Source organism: Sturnus vulgaris, chromosome 1 (genome assembly GCF_052056855.1).
Source record: "Sturnus vulgaris isolate bStuVul1 chromosome 1, bStuVul1.hap1, whole genome shotgun sequence".
NCBI classification, from domain to species: domain Eukaryota; kingdom Metazoa; phylum Chordata; class Aves; order Passeriformes; family Sturnidae; genus Sturnus; species Sturnus vulgaris.
This window is the reverse complement of record NC_142243.1, coordinates 57,324,475-57,340,911: the sequence shown is the minus strand read 5'-3', so window position 1 is coordinate 57,340,911 and position 16,437 is coordinate 57,324,475. Positions and strand designations below refer to the sequence as shown.

The 16,437-nt window shown below is 38.8% G+C and overlaps 1 protein-coding gene across 2 annotated transcripts in view; it reads right to left on the bottom strand.

The window, feature by feature from the left end:
- TPK1 (thiamin pyrophosphokinase 1) overlaps positions 1–16,437 on the bottom strand; it is a 293,837-nt gene that overhangs the window by 103,169 nt on the left and 174,231 nt on the right. For both annotated transcript variants that reach the window (XM_014887648.2, XM_014887650.2), the window contains one exon: positions 14,947–15,042. In XM_014887648.2, coding sequence (XP_014743134.2) covers positions 14,947–15,042 — 96 coding nt within the window. The remainder of the gene's footprint in view (positions 1–14,946; positions 15,043–16,437) is intronic.

Below are 16,437 nucleotides of genomic sequence, written 5' to 3'. Positions count from 1 at the left end.
AAAAACACAAGCATGTGACAGGTATGCAAACAAACTCAGCTGGAGTATGAGAGGAACAGAGAGAAAAGCTAAAATTCTGCACTTCTATGACAGTTTACAGCAACACCTTTCACTGGATAATCTTGACAGAAGTGACAGGCATCCAGACATTGTAGGACTTTTACAGCCTTTATTTGAAGGTCTAGGCATTCACACTTTGTTTATTTAAAAGAACCACAAAACAGAGAGAGGCTAAGTGCAACTAAAACCTCAAGAACCTTTTCATCCTAAAGCTATCACCTCTGTTAAAACCATCCCCCCCCCCAAACAACACAAAAATCACGAACTAACAAAACAATCAGTTCCTTCCCTGCAATTACTCTCCTCTAACTCTGACAAGAACATAAGAAAATGGATGTGCCATGAAAGCATGTACACAACTCTTTGTCATTCCAGAACCTAAGACAAAGTGAATACCTAAGGACTGGTACATTTAGATATTCCCACACTACAGAGAGTAAAGGCCATTTGTTTTTTGCACCATGATTTCCTGCATACCACAGGCCACAGAATTAATCCTGTTACTGCTAATGAGCCCAGCAGGCAACATTTGACTAACATGATGTATTTCAATTGAAATGTCCATGCTTCACTTAAATGTTCCATCACCAGTCCCCTTACACAATTTGTTTTCACACTGTGTTGTTCATTTCCTGAAAAAAAAGAACATAAAATCATAAATAACTACAGAGAATGGCTTAGATCATTGCAGAGCCATTCTCTTGGACTATCTACAACCTGAATTAAAAGATCTAAGAGTAGAATCCAATCATCTTTAAAAGATACACCCATATGTTAGTACGTCTTGAGAAAGTTTTAGAAGTCACTTTCAAAGAGCAGGGCAGTTAAAAGGAGAAGGAAAGCATACTGTAAGGTTTGTGCTGGCAATTCAGGGACATATTTTTTCCTTCTCCACAAACTGTAATTTAGAGGGTGCAGTAAAAGGCGAGCTGAGGCTCTCACCACATCAGAATGAAATTGCTCAGGCTCTTGCATCCACTCTCACAGAGAATATTGAAATGGACAACCTGCTGTAAACTCTTTGCAGGCTTGCTAAACACTGTGAAAGCTGGCCCAGCTGACATTCCTCTTTCTAGTATAAATGGGTTAAATACAAAGAAGATTTTCAATTTTTGACTGAGGAACATGCATTTAAGGACACAGGAAGCTGTGAACGGCCTGGAGTAGGTGAAAAGAGTGCAATACCTAGCTTTGCAATGTCAGCATCACCATGACATAGAAGAGTGAAGTCCAATGTTCAAACTGATAGCAATTGATGCCCATTCTTTTCAAAACCGTGCTCATTATCTCGGATAAGAAATCCTCTCCCCAGGGAAAGGACAGACAACTCAAAGGACTTTCTTTCCCATTAGTTCACTTGTAGCCAGACAACTTGCAAACAAACATGCCTAAGTTTCAGGGAGCTGGGTAGCTGAAAGGAAACAAATTTACTGACAACAATCAAGAGCACTGACTGAACTGCAAAGAAGATCACCCCTAAAGGAAAAAAGGAAGGCAAGAGTAAGCAAGATGTTGTAAAAGTTCTGGAGTCATGACCAAACCTCCCCCTCCTCTGAGATCATGGAGACCATCCGTTGTTAATATCCAAGATATTAGTAAGCCAGTTACAGGTTAGATACCTGATTGGAACATAGTGAGTTTTTAGCACCTTCTCACTTCACTGAAATCCTTTCATCTTCCACAGCCTTTCTTAATTTTCTAGAATTCATAAGATTATTCCTTTAATTTAATTTTTAGAGGAATATGACATAGACCACAAAATTATTGTAGTATATGAATAGCATGTTGGAAGTTTATTATATGCTGAAACATATACATATATACACACGTATATATATATATAAAAGTATCTCATGTTGAAAAACAAACAATTTATTATTGCTTTATTGGTTTGTCACTTCATCAATTTTGGCCAGTTTACAAAAAAAGCATTTTCTTCTTTATAAGGCACTTTATCAGCTCAGGATGTGATTTAAATTATTTTCTGGTCTTTGCATCAGCTTCAGTACCAAAGACTGTAAAACACATCAAGCACTTCCCTTGATAACAAATGGGCCAGAGCAGATTTTAACTCATTTGCCCATAGCTGTGTCAGAGCTCTAGTGCTGGCCAGATAAGTAATTTTTTATATCATCCTCAAAATTGCAATGTAAGTTTAATGGACTACTAAAATCCCACAATCCAATGTTAAATATGTAGCAAGATATTGTCCACTTGAGTTGATTATACTGGCTCCCTAGCTCAGTGTTTTACATAAAAGGTATGACATTCATTTCTGTAGAAATGAGATGCTGAACCACACAGCAGTACTTGAACTTTGCTCAGGTAGAATCCTCTTTTACTTCAGCCAGAATTTTCTTATTGCTTCAGTCATCTGACTGTTCCTGGGAACAAGAGCTCTCAGACAAAGGCTGCCATCCCATCTGTGTACCTGAGATGATAGACTTGAATCAGCTTCATCCTCACCTCACTGACTCCACTAATCTATATATTATATTGTTCCAGCTCCTCACAAAGCATTTATTGCTTTTTATCTTAATTTTCTTACAGTTTCACCCAAGTGCTTTCTCTATTGGTAATGCTTTTTATTTCAAATAAGAGGTTAATTCTCTCTAGTAATGACAATAAGTATGCAAACAGATTGCACTTGTCTGCTTAAAGCAAGAAATATGTATGATAGTAAGATGGAAATGAGAAAGATAATCTCAAAATCCAGAAATAGATTGCTGGAAACATTGTAAGCTTGGTTTTACTATTGACTTGTGTTTACATCTCTGGTTGAGTAACTATTTCATTTCAAAAAATGGAGCTTTGGCTTTGCCCTCTCTTGCAGGTAAATGGAATGTCTAAGGCCGTATATAACATAATCTAGTATCAGCTTCTTGGAACATAAACTTCATAACCATTGACTTAATTCTTTATTATTTAAAGAAACCTAATCAACAAAATCCTTGTGAACTGCTGGATCCCAAGCAATGTCAACTTGATTTCCTGCTTTTGTGTTGAATACTTGTGTATGACCTTGGTCAAACACCTGTGCTGTGCCTCAGGTAGAGAGGAGACACCAACAATTCCTGCTCTGCTACTGCTGGTCAGCTGGAGCAAAGCTCTCTAATTCTTTCTGCATGTGAAATTAGGGTCACTGGAATTCCTTATTGCCTAAGATTTTCTGGGTGAAAGGTTTGTCTGTACTCCTGATTTTTACCATGCTGTTCTGAGTAGGTAAAAGCAATAGAATTCTTCAAGCAATCCATTTCCTGATGCTTTGGAGGAAAATGTGTGCTGGTTTTGATCCAGACGCATTTATTTTGTGAATGGACAAGGATTCCAGGACTATCAATCACTTGTCTTCTGAAAAATCATAAAATCTTCTCATCTTTTAAAACAGTATGAAAAAACACAAGCTAACCTTTCTCTTCCTATAACTGAACTACTGTAATCCACAATGTGCACTGTGGTATTACCACCATGGAAGTTTGAAATCAATAACTAAACTTTCATATACCCAAGAAAGTAAGTCCTGGATTTGTATTAGGAGCAATGCAAAAGGCCCTTGAAAGACTATACTAAAATGGTCCAGCAAATCATCAATGATCTAATAGCCACTTGCATCCAGTGCCAAAAGCTGTTTGGCACGTGCCGTGGTTTTAATCATTCTGAATACTGCCTCCAGGAGTTAAAATAAGAGAATACAAACTAACTACAAACTCTCATCAATGAAAAATTCAAGGAAGAAAAATATCTTCAAGAGAATATGTTCGTGGTGAGCTTTGTATCCTACATTTCTCTTAACTCTGGCTGTGAGTCTTTAGTGTAGCAGCCTTCCTCCCTCTCCCTCCAATGCATTTCCACGTTGTCACAAGATCAGCAGGGCAACGCAAGTACAACCCTCTGCTCCTCAGCCAGCGGGGCCCCAACACCCCTGTGCTGAAGCCTCATCCCTGGGGATCCCACACCTCTCAACAGGTGGGAAGGACACTGCACTGGGAAGAGGCTTTTTGCCTCAGAGTCTCTCTTCAAAGACTCTATTCTTCCCCAGTGAATACAGATCATGATCCAAACTAGGGAGCCTTGCCCTGGACTGTGGCTCCTGCTGGCACTGCAGGACTGAGTTAACCTCCAGCACAGGCTGCAGGCTGGCTCCTGTTGAGAGGTGTGGGATCCCCAGGGATGAGGCTTCAGCACAGGGGTGTTGGGGCCCCGCTGGCTGAGGAGCAGAGGGTTGTACTTGCGTTGCTCTGCTGATCTTGTGACAACGTGGAAATGCATTGGAGGGAGAGGGAGGAAGGCTGCTACACTAAAGACTCACAGCCAGAGTTAAGAGAAATGTAGGATACAAAGCTCACCACCAACATATTCGTTGCCCTGGACCGTGGCTCCTGCTGCAGCCTGCTTGGCAGCCTTGTACAAGAGGGTCCTTGGCTACTCAGGATCTAATGGATCAGACACTCCAAATTCTGCCTGCTGGTGCACAAACACAATCTATCCCCTGTTTCAGTGAGAGCATTGAACCTTTGCACATCTCCATGAGCCCTGACAACTTCCCTTTGATTTCACTTACAGTTCTGTGGTGGGTTAATCTCGGCTGGCTGCCAGGCATTCACCCAGCTTCTCTCATTCCCTCTCCTCAACAAGACAGGGGGAGAAAATGAGACAAGAAAGCTCATGGGTCAGGACAAGGACAGGGAGATTGTTATTCATTACCATCACAGGCAAAACAGGCCTGACTTGGGGAAAATTAATTTAATTTATTGCCAATTAAAAATCAAGTGAGAGAGGAGAAAAAAGAAAAGCAAAACTAAATCCACCTTTCCATCACCCACCTTTTTTATAGGCCCAACTTCACTCCTTCATTCCTCATTTCTATATCTTACTATTCCCCTCAGTGGCACAGGGAAACAAAGGACTGAAGCTCCTCTCTGCTGCTCCTTCCTTATCATGTTCTGCTACAGTTTGGAGTTCTCTTCACAGAATCCAGCCCTTCATGAACAAACTCCTCTGCTGTGGGTCCCCTACATGCTGTGGCTCCTGCCAGGAGCCTGCTCCTGTGTGGGCTTGTTTTCACAGCTTGCAAATTCCTACAGGACACATCCACCTGCTCTGGCACAGGGCCCTCCACTGCCTGCAGTGTGGATATTTGCTCCACCATGGTATTCCATGGGCAGACACCTGCTCCAGCATAGGCTCCTCTGCACAAGCTGCAGCTCCCTTGGGACAGATCCACCTGCTCTGCCCAGGGTTATCCAGAGGAATTTGGAGGCTGGAGCCCCTCCTGCTCTCCCCTCGGGGCTGACATGGTCGTTTTGTTCCCCTTTTCCTGAGCAGCTCTGCTGTTTCTCTCCTCATGGATGCCCATGAACCAGCACCTGGGCACATAAACGTGATAGTTCATTACTATGCCTGCTTCTCTAGACGGCTGAGATGAAGAGAAGATGTTTATATCCCTTCCCACCAGAACTTCATGTGGTTCTGTTTCAGCTCCTGCTCAAATGCTGGTGCAGGACCCTTGGAAATCCCACAAAGGAAGCTAAACAAACCTGTGATATTGTGAAGCAGTGGGATAGAATTTCTGTAGCCAAGGGTTTCCATATGAAATGCTCTGCCAGCTGCCCACAGGCACTTACATCCCCATAACCAAGGAATGCTGATTTCAACACTATTGAGAATTGAGACCTTTTCCTGTGACTTCCTAGACCAGGTGTGTCTTTTCTTTAAAACTAACTTTCTGCCTGGTTTTGTTTTCAATTTTGTCATATTAAGTTGAGGTGTCAAATTTTACGGAAAGAATCACAGATTTCTAAGGGGAAATATTCCATACAAAATGGAGAAACGTAAAGAATCCCAATTTCCATTATATATGTGTATATATATATATATATACTTTTTTTGTTGTTGTTCCATCTGAGTTAAGAGTAACAACTCAGGCATTTTTCCATTTTAACATTTAGCATTGAAGTCTGTATAAAAGACATCACAAGTGAGGCAGAGCTTTGGAGGATCTTCACTCTCCCTCAGCAGCATCACAGACATAACAGCCTGATGCACTTGTGTCCTGCTAAGGCGAGGAGTTAGCTCTGCTATTTAATATGTTTAAACTCGGGTTCACACAGGTCTGAAGATCTCCAAATAGGTCCCAACAGAACAGTAATATTTTTAGCTGGTCTGAACATTAATCTTCATGATGAACAAGGGGATAATAACCTGTCCTATTATACTCCAGGGACAGATATAAGACCTGAAACTAAAGATGGAAAATTTTTCCTGTGTCTCTCAGGCCCTATTCTGTGAATGGTTTCTCTTTTGAGTGATTTCACTGAATACCTAGGCAGTACACAATCATTTTTTTTTTCTAAGGGAATGCAGACTTGCAGAAAGAAGTCTTGAATTTATACATTTGTTTCAAAGAACCTGGACATATTTTTATATTGGAGGAAGTACATTACGATCTGGATGTCAACTTTATTTTTCAGTGTAGGTTCAGTATTTATAGCAGGTAAGCTAAACACAGCCTGAGTAATTACAGAATGTATTTTATTTTTCCACACTGTCCTCTAGACCGTATACATTTAGCCACACACTTAAAAAGAAATGAAGCATGATTTCTTAAACTGGAGGCGCTTGTGAAGCTGTAAACATTTTATGTTCACATTTAATTTGCAGAAAATATTGAGCTTTAATTGTTCAGTACTTAGTTGTTCAGTTGTTTAAAAGGGAAACTCGATCCGTTCTTTAGGCAAGTTGAAGATATCATCCCCTGTCAGTGGCAAAGTAAAAAGTAGGTGATTTAATAAGGAATAGCATGAGCATCAGAACCAGCAAAGCCTGGTTGCCAGGGCAGCTCTGCTATGAAGACCCTTCAGCCCCTACTTTTGTTGAGCTTGTGTTACTGCTTTGTTTTTATTGTGGGAATACTGTAGGGACCTTCAATATGTAACCAGGCTGCCTCATTTTCTCAATATTTGTAATTAAAAAATCACTCTGCACCCCTCTGCCCCTTCTTGAACAGCACTGGTATCAGCAAAGAGGTGCAGAGTTAAATGTCAGGAAAAGCCAAAGCATTGTAGAAAACAATGAGGCCTCAAGGCTATAGGCTAAAACATTTCTGTGTAGCACCAGCCACACACTTTTATTTTCCAATGTTCTTAATACCTTCCTCTCCCCCCTACCCCAATATGCCTTTCTAGGAAAGGAAAAGAAAAAAAGAGGGAGAGTTACCACCACTTCAAAAGCTTTTACTGATATTAATTTCACTGTTTCTCTTGGCTATTCAAAGGCCATACAATATTACAAGAAGAGGGACTATGTCATGGCAAAAAACCTGAAACAATCCAAAACTAGTATGGAAGCATTCTTATATGCACTACTTAGGTTAAATAAGTTTGTTTGAAGAGGATAAAAAAAGATGCCACAGGAGAAGTTAATTTGTTGACTGATTCACCCTCTGCTTTAAGGATCTGATGACTTCAGCTCGTGAAGTTATGAAAGTGTGCTCTCTAATGCCAGTGTTTCTTACACTCAGGAATGTAGAAAACTGCTAGAATTTTTAATGAAATTATCTCTACAACAGCCAAAAACCCTGTCATTCTTGACAGGCATGTCAATTTAGTAAGAAGAAACCATAATTGAGATGTAAAAAATGCTCTATTATAATCTGCAGTTAAAATTTATCATACTAGCTCAAATTTCTTGATATACTTAACAATAAAATTACATTCCATTAACTAAACAGAATTCAATAAAACAGTTGTAATTTATGGGAGATTTTATAACATTCATGTGTCAAGCAAAAAAACCACCAAACCCAAGTTACTTATGAAGATCTCAGGCAACAAATGGAGATTTTAGTCATTGAACTGCAAAAAAAAATTCCTGGTGTCAAAAGATATGGCTGTTCAAGATCTTCCACTACAATATCCACATCCAAGGCTGTTGTCAATGCAAGTATGAAAGTCTTTTGAGTATAATGATATGTCCTTGTAGCCCAACCACTCTCAGCATGGAGGCAGTTACATCAGCAATAGCTGCTCTCCAAAGCAGAAGGGGCTGAAAGGGGGAGGAGAATCACATTTCCTATGAGAAAGTTGCAACGAGCAAAATTGGTGGTTGCAAAGGAAACAGTGCATCACCTGTAGTAACCTCAAGGTTTCTGTTTCAGATATATTTAGCCTTTGACTAAGTTGAGAGAATAGTTGCTGGCTTCCTTATTAGCTTTTGCAATCCTGTTAATGAGCATATCCTTGATCTCCCTAATCCCTTGAACTGCCTAAATAAACAGTATTTTCCCCCTTGTTCTTCCTCTCCCCAGAGCTTGATATGGGATTTAACTTTTTTCAATAAACCAACTGAAATCAATGTGTTCTCCAGAATCTTTGACCTGTTTGTGTCTTAAAAAAAAATAGGTCATAGGTCCAATACAAGCCCCAGTAGAGCTTACAAGGGGATTACATAAGAAAATTTCTTGGTGTGTGATGCACTGTGCTCTTGCAGACACCCATATTGCATAAAATTATATGAAGGCAAAGATACTCAGTGTGTCTTGATGCTCATAGCTGTAGTGGAACAGGAACATACCTTACATGATATTAGGGTTTCTCTTTGGGAACTGGCAAGTTGTGATATCCTGTATTATAAGAAATGCATTTCGCCATACCTTTACAATGGGAAGCATTAAAATAATTCAGCAGTAGGAAAGATGGATTAGATGCTGCATTCCTTGAAGGTAGACTTAGACCTTACGAGTTAAAATAGTCTTCAAGGATATGTCTGAATAGCCTACAGGAGGGATTTACTCATGTTGAAAAGTATTATGAAAATTCTACATCTTAGAAGTGGGTATTAACAGGAAACACTTCAGATCCATTTGTTTCTTTTGGACAGGAAAGGTTTATGAAGAAGATTACTATTAAAAACTCATGAAAAATCTTTTGATGCAGCACTTGACAGAATAAGAACCTTTTCATTACACATATTTAACTTCTCCTAAAATATATCTCATTTGCATTTTTATTCTCCTTCTGTGAAGCATTAAGAAGAAAAACTCAGTAGTGCCACCAAAACTGAACAGATTTATTCTCAGCCCTTCTTTCTATATAGGATTTGGGGACAAATCCACAAGCTTCAGTGTCCTTATGGTCCTTCAGGTCCAGTGGTGAGGCACTGGAACAGGTTCCAGGGAGAAGTTATGGATGCCTCAGCCTTGGAAGTGTTCCAGGCCAGGCTGGATGGGGCCCTGAGCAGCCTGGTCTAGCTAAAGATGTCCCTGCCTGTGGCTGTGGGTTGGAAATAAACAATCCTTAAGGTCCCTTCTAACCCAAACCCTTCAGTGATTCTGAGATTCTTATAAAAGCTTCACATTTCAACTCCATGTCAGCTTTGGGATTTTCCAGTCTGCTTCCTCCCCCTATTTTGGTATTTAATAACTTCCCTGTTCTCAAATCCCAGTAACAGACTATCCTCATTCCTAGGTTTTGCTTTAAGAGCCATTCCCACTACTATTCTGGATACCCAAAAGTCTTCAGAAATGAAACCAAGTAATGTTCCATCTTGAAATTGCCAGCTACCAACATTAAGAGCAAAATTATGATTTAGTCAGGAAATTAAACCAATCTATTTACTGCTAAAAAAAGTCACATCATCAGGAATAACCTCAACTGATAGACAAAACCAAAACGAAGCCAAATAGAGTCCAATATTTGCAATAATTGTACCGTTTCTCTGTGGGATTCTATGTAAAAAAATTACTCTCTTTTAAAGTACCTTCTGATTTTTGTTTTAGGGTGCTCTGGGTTTTCCTTCAGGGCCTTTTTTTCTCATATAAAGACAAACCAGAGAGGGTTTAGTAAGCTGTGTGAACACCACACAGCTGAAGGTGATACATGAACATCACTGTCTTCTCTTTGGCACTTTATAAACACAGGACCTCACTAACTTGTTTAGCCTTGCTCAACATGAAAGAAAGTTTGATTTGACACTTTTAAAAAAGTAGAAACGGAAGAATGCTTGCATTCACTTAAAAGAATTAATACCCTAGACTGCTGACTGATTGAACCTCTGAAGTGTAATTTTAAAATGGAAATGTTAGTAGAGTATCCCTTTATTGCCATGAGTTTGTAGAGAGAGTAGGTTTGGATATTTTCCGTTTTTCATATTGACATTGGTGCTTTTATCAATTTAAACACACTAACATTAAAACCACTAAAAGGCATGTAGCTTTCAATAAAACCCATTTTTTATGTCTTCAGCCCATATAACCAAATGAGCTGCTTTAACTTTTTTTAAGCAGAAAAGATTATAAAGCTAAATGAAAAGTCCCAGAGCTTAGTTTTAAGACTAAATGGTATTTTAGATGAAACAGTTAAGGAAAGCACCGTTTGTAACTCTGAGATAATGGCTTAAATTTATCTTTATAATATGAGTATTCTTCCTGGAGCTGCAAAATTGATAAACACACTTTCAATTCTCACTGGCATGAGCTGCAACAAGCTAAGTGAGACCAGAGATGCTGTTATTGAAGAGCATTTGATGATTATTGGGGAGGATCATTCCCAACTATACCACTAGCATGCTGGTAGACTGTGGACAAATTGCTTCTGTATTTCTGCTTTCCAGTCTGCCAATCAAAGATAATAACTTACACTTCTAATGCAAGATCTGTTGTTCCCTAAATAAGAGATATTGTAAGCTTGCCTATCATTTTGCCAGTTCAGCTGGTTTCTTGAAATAGCTCATGTTGAGAGAAAATTAGGAACAGAAAGGTACCAGACAGAAATAAGTTTATTTGAAGGTCTTGTAATGAAGAAAGGAAAGTACTCACATAACTACAGAATGAATAAAATAGTGATTAAAGCAAAGTGCAGTAAAGCAAAATGTGCACACCTAATAGACCATAAACAACGTGAAAGACACACAGAGCAGCAATAAAGAAAGACTTATTAAGACATTTAAAAAGCACTGATTAGGGCCAGCAAGGAACACTGCCAGAAAAGGTGTGCATTTACATACATACTTGCACGTGCATGTGTGTGCATGCATACTACAGTCATGCAGAAAGAGAAATATCTAACAGCCTTTAGACTGGAAAGAAACTTCAGAAGTCAGATTCTCTTGGTGGTATTTCATTGCTTGACCCTTCCAATAGAATGCAATTCACAAATGAATTAGGGCTGTGGAGAGGGAAGATAAAAGACTTGCACAATAAAGGGTACTGCTTTTTCTAAAATTCATTGCAGTTTGTAATTATAAATACATATAATTAGGTGACTTAGATCTCACAAAATGACCGCAATGCTGATTTCTGCATGACTTGGCTATGCAACCAAAATATGCAATGTAAATCAGAAATTAATTACCCTGAGGATTCAGAAACTAATTCTAAGACTGTTTATTTGAGAAATAAGGAAAAAACAGTCATGAATTTGGCCAATTATTCCAGAAGACAGAATTACTGCTGTTTATATTGAACAAGGAGTTTAAGAACCAATGAGGTGTTTCTTCTCCCAGATTTGTATCTCAGCTGACCATCAACTCTAGCTGCATATTTCCTTGTGGTAAAGACATTTCTAAGGCTTTTCTCAAACTAACTACCAGTAAAAATCTAAGCTATTTTTTTTTGCATCCTTCTTTACAAGTAGGGGCACTGAGTGTCTTCCTCACCTGCATTCTCACTCAGCTGACCTCCAAGGAAGCTGTTTGACACGGTTATCTTTCAATATGCTATTCCTCTATTCAAAAGTTATTTGTGAAAAAGCTGTTTGGATGAGCAGGAAGAAAGACGAGGAGGATAAAGGCACAGAGACATGGAAAGTAAATTACACAACTTAATCCCTTTGGAACAAAATATTGCCTGCATATGTTCAAGTGAGCTCAAAAACTTCCATGACATAGAACTTCTGTAGGGGTGATAAATCAAAGCTGAAATTTTATCCATTCAGTATAGCAGATAAATGCTAACTTATTCTCTGACCAATGGAGGGATGCCTGTTTTAAATACCTAAGCTACTCACACTTGAATTTCATCCAGACAAACTAGCTCATGGGATTGTGGCTCCATGGTATACATTGAAAGCAATTAACTTCCCAGTTTAACATATTGGTACCCAGAAACAGCAGCAAACACAACATGACTGTGGCATCAATTTTTTAAAGATACTAAAGAGATACTTTCCTTGTTTTGTAACTTCAACTATAAATCACGGGAAAACAAATCTGTAGTGTCTCTTTGTCTTATTCCTCTTTGACAAGTGCTTTAGATAGACTGGGGAAAAATCAACACAGGAGACAAACATATTTTTTTCTGGCACCAGGAAGATATATTCCACCTAGTTAACAGTCTCAGTTAAAAGGAAAGCTTTTTTGATATTTTACAGAAGGGAAAGAACTCCACTTTGTGACATGCAAGTTTGTACTTGAGGTCAAAAAACACAAATGCAGATGAAGAACTCCTTCTTTATTCACTTCTAATTTTCAGACCCTGGACCTTTTCTTCTCAGCTGTGTGCACCTCTCAAGTGACCACATAACTCAATGACAGCTTTCTTCGCTGAAAAAAATTTGCATTTTCCTTAAAGATTTTAGTCTGTGGCTGGAACAGTCTGTTGTCTTACCACTTGGCATTTTTTTGTGGCAGAATGTTACCCATAAAAAAACCTAAATTAAGTGCAAGTGTAGGTATTTAAAGAGGCTACAGTTTCAGAAGAGTCAAGAGGTTGCATCCATAAATTGAGGCCATTCAGGACATTCTGAAGAACCACCAAACCTCCTACTAAAGAATTATATCCAATGCTTCTGAACAAAGGGCAAAATTAGAAACTGAATAATTTATAATTTATAGAGTTGTAGTACAGTTTTGTCTTAAAGTTTCACATTTTATCTCCCTAAATGACTAAGAAGTCTCAATGACTTCTTCAAATTCCTTAGTCAGAGAATGCAGAAGACCAAAAGTAGAAATGCATTATGCTTTTTCTAGTGTGCATGAATAAGATAGCATCTTATTATGTTTTATGGAACAGGCACAGCAAACAAGAAGTAGCTAGCATTTAAAGAACATCGTGCTTAGTTTTAGAAAATTTATCTGTGTTACTTCTTGCACCTCTGAAAAACTCAGATTGTATTTAAGGCAATCTCTTACATGTAACAGCATACACTTATAATGGAATTGAAATCTTAGGCTTAGTGTGTTGGCATGAACACTACATAATAACTGCAATTACACTCAGGTTTGTATTTTACAAAATATCATCAAAGGTTACAATGTGATATCCTTCAGCCAACTTAACACAGCTTTACTCTGAGAGTGATCACAGAATTCAAACTTCTACAAATAGACTACTTATTGCTTAAACACACCTGCTGTAGCTGTCATGGTCCCATTGCTCTTATTTTAACCACACACTGATTATTCATCATAAAACCTCCTGTAATAGCTTAAAAAATTTCCCTCTCTAGCAATAGCTGGGATTGGATAATGAACTGAATCCAGGAAACATTTAAGTTCTTCTTCATTGTAAGGACATTCCTATTAAGAGGAAAGCACCTTACTTGCCAAATTCAAAACAAATCCTAGGCAGAGGTGGGCTCATCTGTTCCAATGGCACTCAGTACCATTCCTTTCCTAGATGGAAAGATACCCCTCTGAGCTCTTGTGATGACAAATTACAGGGGAAAAGAAAATAAACTGTTTTATAAAGACTTTACTGGCTCACAGCCAGACAGGTAAGTGTATGGTGAAACCATTCCATCTCTGTCTATAATGATGGGGAAAAAAAGCCCTATTGAACAACAGTGTTGTATTGAGATGCAATTGCAGATGGGCATTGTGTGACAGCACTCCAAAATGTCCCATGAAATTTATTGTCTTTAGAAAAACAGGAAGTTTTAAAACAGCTTAAGCAAAAACTGGTGAATTTTTTATCACCCTGGAGTGAGGAGGGAAGAAAGAGAGAAGGGTATTGGCATTTCAATCCCTTGATGCTTTGTTGCAGTACGACGATCTCAGAAAATCAGGCAACTTTGTTATCCTGCTCCAATGAAAATGGAAAAGAGGTTTACACGTCTCTTTCCATGTTATGCTATTGTTTACGTTTTCTTACATGCCTCATGTGTAAACCCTTTACTCGGGGTAAAGGATGCAGCAGCTGCTCCCTCTCTTCACTCATACATGAAAAGCAGAAGAGAGAGGTCAGCTCATATTAATGACTATTCCATGGGGAGGATAGGGCAATCCCAAGAGCACATCTGCTGCTGACTCATCACATTTGAAATTCCCAAGAAATTTCAACTGTGCATCTAAGAGACAAAACAAGTGGGCCTCCAAAACGAAACTGTGGAAGGAGAGGGGGAATGTTGCCTCCCTTGCCTTTCCAATGAAATGAGCTGGACAACTCCATATGGCATCTTTTAAGTTTAGTGCACTGGTTGCTCTGAAAAGCCAGCCTTTGATTCCAGAGGAACATTTTACAGAAAAAGGTATTGCTTACCATTTGTAATGTTGGATTTCCCCTCTCCATTTCACCTTTGAAAGGGGGAGAGAAGGGGGATGAAAATCAAGGCTTAGTGTGCCAAGACTTGAAAATATATTTACATGCTGAAGTTGGACTCTTGCTTTGAACACTAGCCACAACAGCCTTCTGCACTTTGGGTAGTTCATTAACAGAAATCAATACAAGCTGCCTTTTCAGAAAGTTAACACTTGTTCATCGACACGCTTTGTAATTTCTTTTAGCAGAAGCATCAATGCTTACAAGGTGTGCAGTAAATTATGGCAAAACTGCAGAAGGTCAAGGCTACTGAAAATAGTTTTATTTCAGAGCAAACTTGAAAGGTAAACCTAAATACAATGAGAAAAATGGTAGATACTAAGAAAAACAGAAAATAGATGTGTTGTTTTTACCTGGAGGCCTTTCTTCTCTATCTTTTTCTGCAGTATTTGAAGGCACTTGGTGAAATCTGTGAGGTCCTGGTCCATGGTCTCAATTAACTCACATCCCTAGTGAAGAAGCAACAAAACAGAGAGAGAGAGAAAAAAAAGAAGCATTTTATCAATTTTGAGATTTAATGACATCTTTGGTGAAATTAACTGCAGACAACCACTCAGAGTCTCTTGCATGGAGATGCAGGATTAAGTAGAAGTCCCTTACAAAGTCCAAAGACAGTAGGTCCCAGCTGATCTAGTTACTCTAAACCAGCAGTTTGATAGGTCCAGGAGATATATTCAAAGCCCATTGAGTACATCTGTGAGTTTGGATAAACATGTTTTACAGTGCTCTTCTAGATGGACAAGTTTTGGTGTAGTGAGCCCTGGGTGGGTAAGTAATTTTCAGGAAAATGACTGTCCTCATGCTTATTGTGTCTCTGCTACATACATTCAAACCCATATAAATGTGAGCACAAGAAAGTGTTCAAGCATCACAGAAACAGTGCAGTTGTACTGCAGTTAATTTGCAGTGATTCAAAAACAGTTTCCTTGCACTGGTGTATTATGGCTGAGAACATGTTAAAGAGGAGCAGGAGTTCAGATTTCTTAACTGAGAGCTAAAGCAATTTCTAAGCCTCTGATGAAAAGCTGAGAAAGGAAAAGTGGAGTGTATCTACCACACAAAGTCACTTTTCAAAGAGGTTTAAAGAATAAAAAATTCCCAATACAGCATTGTGAATTAAAATAAAAATCATACACATTGGATTTAGAAGTTTCCTCTCTACCACTTCAAGATCCCCTTAAAAGCCTCCTAGCTTTGTTTTACTTGACAGATTTTATGTTTCTGCTATACACAATAACAACTGATAAGAGAAAAGCATTCGGAATATGTGTGCCTCTGTGTATAAAGTACATTAATCTGTTACATTAGAAAAAAACCCCGAACAACAAAGCCAACATAAAAATGTTAAAGTTGCTTTTACCCTGGTGGTAAAAATAAAGGTAAAGAAGACAAAATTTCCCAGATTAGTGAAGGCATGGAGTTTAATTGCATGCAATGAAGTAACAAGCTTCCAATAGGAAGACACACACTACCACTGAAATGCTTCCCCACACAGCCAGAATGCATATAAAACCCAATAAAAACATCAGGCAGTAGGGGATTTGGATAAAGCAGAAGAGAAAAACAAGAAGATAATAACAGGTTTTCTATTATACTTCTCAAAAACTTCTGAAAGAAAACCGGTCAAAAGTAGCAGCCTTTCTGAGATCTGATATTGCTCTAAATATTTTCTCAAGTAGTAATAATAGGCTTGCCAAGATGAAGCATGGTATAGCTGCAACAGCACATGTAATCAGAGACCTCCACTGCAGGAGTGATGCTGCTTCCCCTGCAAAGCAGTGAGGGAAAAGGTAGTTGGATTCTGCACTTCGTGCTAAGCACAAAACTCTTTGAAGAGCTGCCAT